General features: G+C 46.2%; 1 protein-coding gene and 1 pseudogene across 4 annotated transcripts in view; one reads left to right on the top strand and one right to left on the bottom strand.

Annotated features, from left to right (window-relative positions):
• Positions 1 to 5,833, bottom strand: part of ACACB (acetyl-CoA carboxylase beta) — a 127,150-nt gene that overhangs the window by 41,853 nt on the left and 79,464 nt on the right. For all 4 annotated transcript variants that reach the window (XM_014588962.2, XM_006151486.3, XM_006151488.3 and 1 more), the window contains 4 exons: positions 4,130 to 4,230; positions 3,685 to 3,773; positions 3,453 to 3,577; positions 1 to 32 (listed from right to left, as the gene is read on the bottom strand). In XM_014588962.2, coding sequence (XP_014444448.1) covers positions 1 to 32; positions 3,453 to 3,577; positions 3,685 to 3,773; positions 4,130 to 4,230 — 347 coding nt within the window. The remainder of the gene's footprint in view (positions 33 to 3,452; positions 3,578 to 3,684; positions 3,774 to 4,129; positions 4,231 to 5,833) is intronic.
• Positions 2,587 to 2,714, top strand: LOC114008335 (uncharacterized; annotated as a pseudogene).

The raw sequence follows: 5,833 nt of genomic DNA on the forward strand, positions 1-5,833 counted from the left end.
GACAGGGAGGGGTCTGGGCCACAGAGCTCATCCTTTGGGGGACAAAAACAGAATCCAGTGGCTTCTCTGCCACCATGAAACAAGCCAGCACTCACCTCGGCCAGACACTCTGTTCTCTGAACACACCTGACAGGCCATGTACCCACCCACCCATTCATCTGTTCATTTACTCGTTCACCTATTCATCCACCCCGACCTGCCCTGAACACCTGGTAGGAAGAACAACACAGCCAAGTCCCTGCCTGCATTACTATGGATAGCCCGTAATGTTCAGGGGCTTGCTATAGGGATACTTCAAAAGTTCATGGGAAAATGGAATTAAATTCAAGTTTATCTTGTCAAAAAAGGCTGCAATCCATGCATACTCATTTTCCATGAACTTTTTAAAAGAATTATTTACTTAATTTTATTTATTTATTCATTTATTTTAATTTGACCAGAGAGAGAGAGACACACATACAGAAAGGGAAAGTGAGAAAGCAAGCCACCAGGTCTGGGACTCGAACCGTGGTTGACTATGTGGGAGTGTCCAGCACCTTAACTACCACAACACCAGCTGTCCTCTCCATGAACTTGTGGACGACCCTGTGTATCTACCAGGCAAACAGCTTAAACTGTTACATACATTTCTCCCAGTTCTCCCAACCCTCTATGGAGTTACCGTTGTCTTCTCTTCTTTACAGATGAGGAAGCCGAGACTCTAAGAGTCTACATGCCTTGCCCCAGACTACACAACAGTGAGGCAGGGAGTAAAGGTGCAGGTTTGTGGTGCTGGAGCCACGTGGGAGGACTTCAGGTTTACCTCCCGGGTCTACCTGAATCCACTGGGCATGGCTGTGAGTGTGCCTGTGATCTTTGCTGGCTGTGGAGCTGGGGGAGGACTACAGTGTGAAGTCCTTGTTGAGAGTAAGCCCCCTGCCCTCGTTCTCACTCTCATGCAGAGGAAATAAACTCATTAAAAAAAAAGGGGGGGGGGCAGATGGAAGCACAGGGATAATATTAACTGGACCTACATGAGAAGGTTCAGTTTGTGTCCCAGGACCTCCCTATAAATGCCAGGTGAGCGTATACTTATGACCAGGGCTGGCTGAGGCTGGGGATGGATTATGGCATGAAGACTCTGTTGAGGGAGGTGCCTGTTTCTTTCTCTCTCTTTGATGGAAGAAATAAACTTAAGCATAATATCAATGAATCCATCTCATTGGTTTTTTTTTTTTTGGGGGGGGGGAGATTTTCACTATAGGGCGCGTGCGCTCACCATAAAGACAGACAGAGACACAGAGACAGAAAGCAAGAAATCACCCCCCAGGGTGGATGGTCACGCCGCAATCCCTTCTCCTCCATTCTCCTCTTGGGATCTTGGGCACGCACGCACACGCGCCCGGCGTGAGTTTTAAGCCACCGGGTCCGGGACGCGAACCACGGTCAACTACATGGGAGTCCAGCGACATAGCCATTACGCTAACTGCTGGTTCCCTTGTTGGTTTTTTTTTTAGGTTTCTAAATTTTCTTTTGGCAAAGGCTTATGTGCTCACTAGAGAGAGACAGAGAGAAAGTGAGCAATTACCTCCCAGTGGGGATGGCCACCCTACAATCCCTTCTCCTCCACTCTCTCAGGATTTTAGGCATGCATGCAAACACTCCTGGCATGATTTTCAAGACACCAGATCCAAGACTTGAGCCGTGGTCAGTCATGTGGGAACCCAGTGCTTTAACCATCATGCCACCTGCTGGGTCCTTGTTAGGCTTTTTTATTTTTAAGAATTATTTTAATTTAATTTAATTTATTCATTCATTTAATTTGACCAGACACACAAACAAAGAGAGAGAGAGAGAAAAGCAAGCCACCAAGTCCAAAAGTCAAATTGTGGTCAGCCATGTGGGAGTGTCCAGCACTTTAAGCACCACGCCACCTGCTGGTCCCCCTCGTTAAGCTTTTAATTATCCTATAAGCCCATGATGTAGAGCCAGCCCACTGACTGTCTTTTTTTAAATAAAGTTTTATAGAAACAGCCACACTCGTTCATTTGCATACTGCCCACAGCTGCATTCAGCTATGGAAGCAGAGCCAAACAGCTGCCACACAGGCCGTATACTGCAAGTTAGAATATTCACTGTCTGGTCCATTACAGACAAAACTTGCAGCCTCTTTCTTGCTATCAGCCAAGTCCAGCGTCTCCTATTATCTGCCGGTCCTATAGTTTCCCAGTCTGTCATCAGGGACCACATCAAGAAAAAAAAAATCTTTAGCTATAAAAGACTGCTAATTATGAACTATCAGTAGTAGGAGGAGTAGCAAGAATGAAGAAACTCCATTTCTTTATTAAGAAGGCAAAATGAGATTTGGAATCTAGTATCTCCTCCTGACTCTAGAGCCAGGCTATGGGTTCAAACCTTGGCTCTGCATTTGTAAGCAGGGTGCCCTCAGGCAAATGTCTTAGCCCCTCTGTGCTCTGCCAATGAGAGGTGAGAACAGTACCCACCTCCCAAGGTTGCTGTAAGACTGAAATGAGTCTGTATGTTATTTGTAAAGGACTTCAAACATGTCTGGCACGTAGTATGAGGAGTCTCTAAAAAGTTCAGGGGAGCTTTGCGCAGTGGCAGTATCGTAGCCAATGAGGTTTATCCAAGGCGCGATTATTGCTAATTAAAAAGTTCAGGGAAAATGCATATGAAGAAAAGACTATGCATGAATTTCAATTTGTTTTATACCAAATTAAACTGGTACTTAAATTCCATTTTCCATGAGTTTTTTAAAGTACCCTCATAGATGCTATAGATGAAGTTTTCTTGGAACCCACTAACACTGTACAATGGCACTGTTGAGTAATCAGGATGGAGACTCTACAACCTGCAGAATCTAAAATATTTACTTTCCGATGGTACTCTTTTCTTTTTTTTTTGTTTTAGATTTTTGCCATAAGGTGGTAGGCTCACCAAATGGAGACAGAGAGAGAGGGAAAGTGAGAAATCACCCCCTAGGAGGGATGGCCATGCTGCAATCCTTCCTCCATTTTCTTCTTGACAAGATTTTGGGTACACACATACACCCAGCATGTTTGTCTAGCTGCTGGGCTAGGGACTTGAACTATACTTGAACTATATAATCCATGTGGGATTAAGAACCTTAACCACCAGGCCATCTGTTGGTCCTCTTTCTTTTTTATTGTCAGAGGGCACATGTATGAGAGAGAAAAAGCACCCCCCAATGGGGCATGGTCATGCCACAATCCCATCTCCATTTTTCCATCCTGTCAGGATTTGGGGCACGCATACATACATGCCAGTGTGTTTCTTAGGCATCGGGGAATTTGAAGAGTAGTCAGCCATTTAAGAGCTGGATCCCTTAATGGCTGAGCTGTGGGGCCAGTCCACCTTCTGGCTCTTTCTGGAAAGTGTGGGGACCCCTGACCTGCCCCCGCTGTGGGTAAAGGCCACCCTCTCCTACTTACAATCAACATGATCACCAGCTGGTTTTTCTTAGCCACTTGCGCGTGGGAAAAGATGCAGTCGAGCACCTGGGACATGTCTGGCTTAAACTGCTCCCGCAGGTTTATCACACACTTGTCGTAGTGGGCTGTAGAGGGTGACAAAAGTCACATGGGGTAAGGCTCAGGCTTCTGTGTGCTCCCCCTACCCCATGGGCCTGTCACTGGTGCCACTGGAGATGGTGGCATCTCTTGCCTTGTTGGAAATAGTGCTCGACGTGCAAATATCTTCGCAGGAGCTCCAACACCACCGCTTTCATGTAGCCACGGGTCCCACTCCGGTATCTGAGGAGGAAGGGAGGGCTGCCATTAGTGCTCACCTCCACTGCCTCCTGCTCCTGAATATCTCCTGCTTTTGTGATTTTAAAACGGGGAAAGAAAGCAGGGGCCAGGTGGTGGTACAGTGGTGAGATAACTGGGCCTGAATGGTGAAGGTCTAGGGTCTGTGTCTCAGGCCCCCCTCTCCAAGCATGCTGGGTACACATATGTGCCTGTGATCTGAGCCAGCTGAAGCTGGGAATGCACAGTGGCTTGACGACCCTCTTGGAGGGGTCTTGAAAGGACCCCAGAGAACCCCCATGCTGCAATATGTGTGATGACTCAGTGTGACAACTGCGCCCCACAGAGGGCCCAGACTTCACCTCTGGACCAACTGCACGATGCTCTGGGTGTTCATGAAGAAGACCTCTCGGTCGGTCTTCCGCTGCAGGGTGGCTGCATGGCAGTCCAGGATGGTGGCAATCTGGAGGGGAAGACAAGACAGTTTGACAAATGGAGACATGTGATTTGGCCGCTGTGCAGTCATCAGTTCAAGGATCCACCTCAGGCTCCCAGAGATGTCCCATCCAAGCCTTGTTTAAGAACTGAAAATTCCAGGGATGGCCCCATAGCCTAATGGTTAAGGGAGCGGGACACCACATAACATCATTCAAGTCCCCGCCTCAGTGGTTTCACAAACATGCCAAGCATGTGTGCATGCCCCAAATCCCATCGGGGTGGAGGAATGGAGGACGATGGATTGCAGCATCACCAGGCCTCTCTCCCTGTTTTCCTACCTCTCTCTGGTGAGTGCACATGCCCTCTGATAATTTTTTAAAAATAAGGAAAAGAAAAGAAAAAAAATAGGTATTTTAGCCCCACTGCTGTCTGGTTACCCCAAAACAGCCCTATTCAGCCCTCTCAGTGTATTTCTGGAGGAACTGAAGCCCTCAGAATGACCACAGTCACATACAGAGGTGTGTGTGCTCACGTCACACTTCTCCACCTACGGAAGTGAGGAGAGAAGGGGATATCTAAACCCAGCAAAAAGGAAGGTGCTGGGTAGGGAAGCATCCACTTTTGTAATTCGATGGAATGTTATTGGTATTTTGCTTTTAACAACAAAAATAATCTTAAAAGGATAAATACCTGTGTCAATGGCATGAGGTCAGTATAGAATTCATATTTTAGACCACCTTGGAATGGTTTCCATTCTTTAAAAATATATGATGGGGGCCAGCAGGTTTAGGCACCAGGCTCCCACATGGCCAACCGCAGTTCGAGTCCAGGACCTAGTGACTTGTTTTCTCACTTTCTTTCTCTTCCTCTCTCATGCCTCCTCTCACACACATGCCCTATAGCAAATGAAAACAAAAAAAATAAAATAAAATAATTCTTTATAAAAATGTGTATATTAGGGCTAGCAGGTGGCAAGATCACTAAGGTGCTGGACTCCCACATGGTCGACCATGGCTCAAGTTCTGGGCCTGGTGGCTAACTTTCTCACTTTCCCTCTCTCTGTCTCTGGTCAAATTTAAATTAATTAATTAATTCTATTAAAAAGTGTGTGTGTGGTTGTGTGTGTGTATATATATATACATATATATACACACACATAGCCAGACAGAGGCTCAATGATGTAACTGGGCTTACACAGGAAGGCTTCAGATTCACGTTCTAGGGCCTCCCTATACACACTAGGTACACATATGTGCCCATAACTGAGACTGGCCAAGGCTGGGGTGGATTGTGGCATGAAGACCCTGTTAGGGGTGTGTCTGTCTGTCTCTTTCTCTCTCTTGCTCATGGAAGAAATAAATAAATAAACTGTAATATATAATATAGGGCCAGACCGTAGTACTTGGTTCAGTGCTTGCACTGAAAGCTGGATCTCACATGGTTGGCCCTGGTTTAGATTTCAGCACCGACAGCTTGAAAAACACACCAATGCCAAAATCCTGACATGATGGAGGAGAAAAGATTATGGCGTGACTACATTCCACTAGGGGGTGTTTTCTCTCTCTCTCTGGTAAGTGCATGTACCCTTTGGCATCAAAAAAAAAAAAAAAAAAACTTTTAAAAAGAAA

The sequence above is a fragment of the Tupaia chinensis genome, unplaced genomic scaffold (assembly GCF_000334495.1).
Source record: "Tupaia chinensis unplaced genomic scaffold, TupChi_1.0 Scaffold000320_1, whole genome shotgun sequence".
NCBI lineage: Eukaryota > Metazoa > Chordata > Mammalia > Scandentia > Tupaiidae > Tupaia > Tupaia belangeri.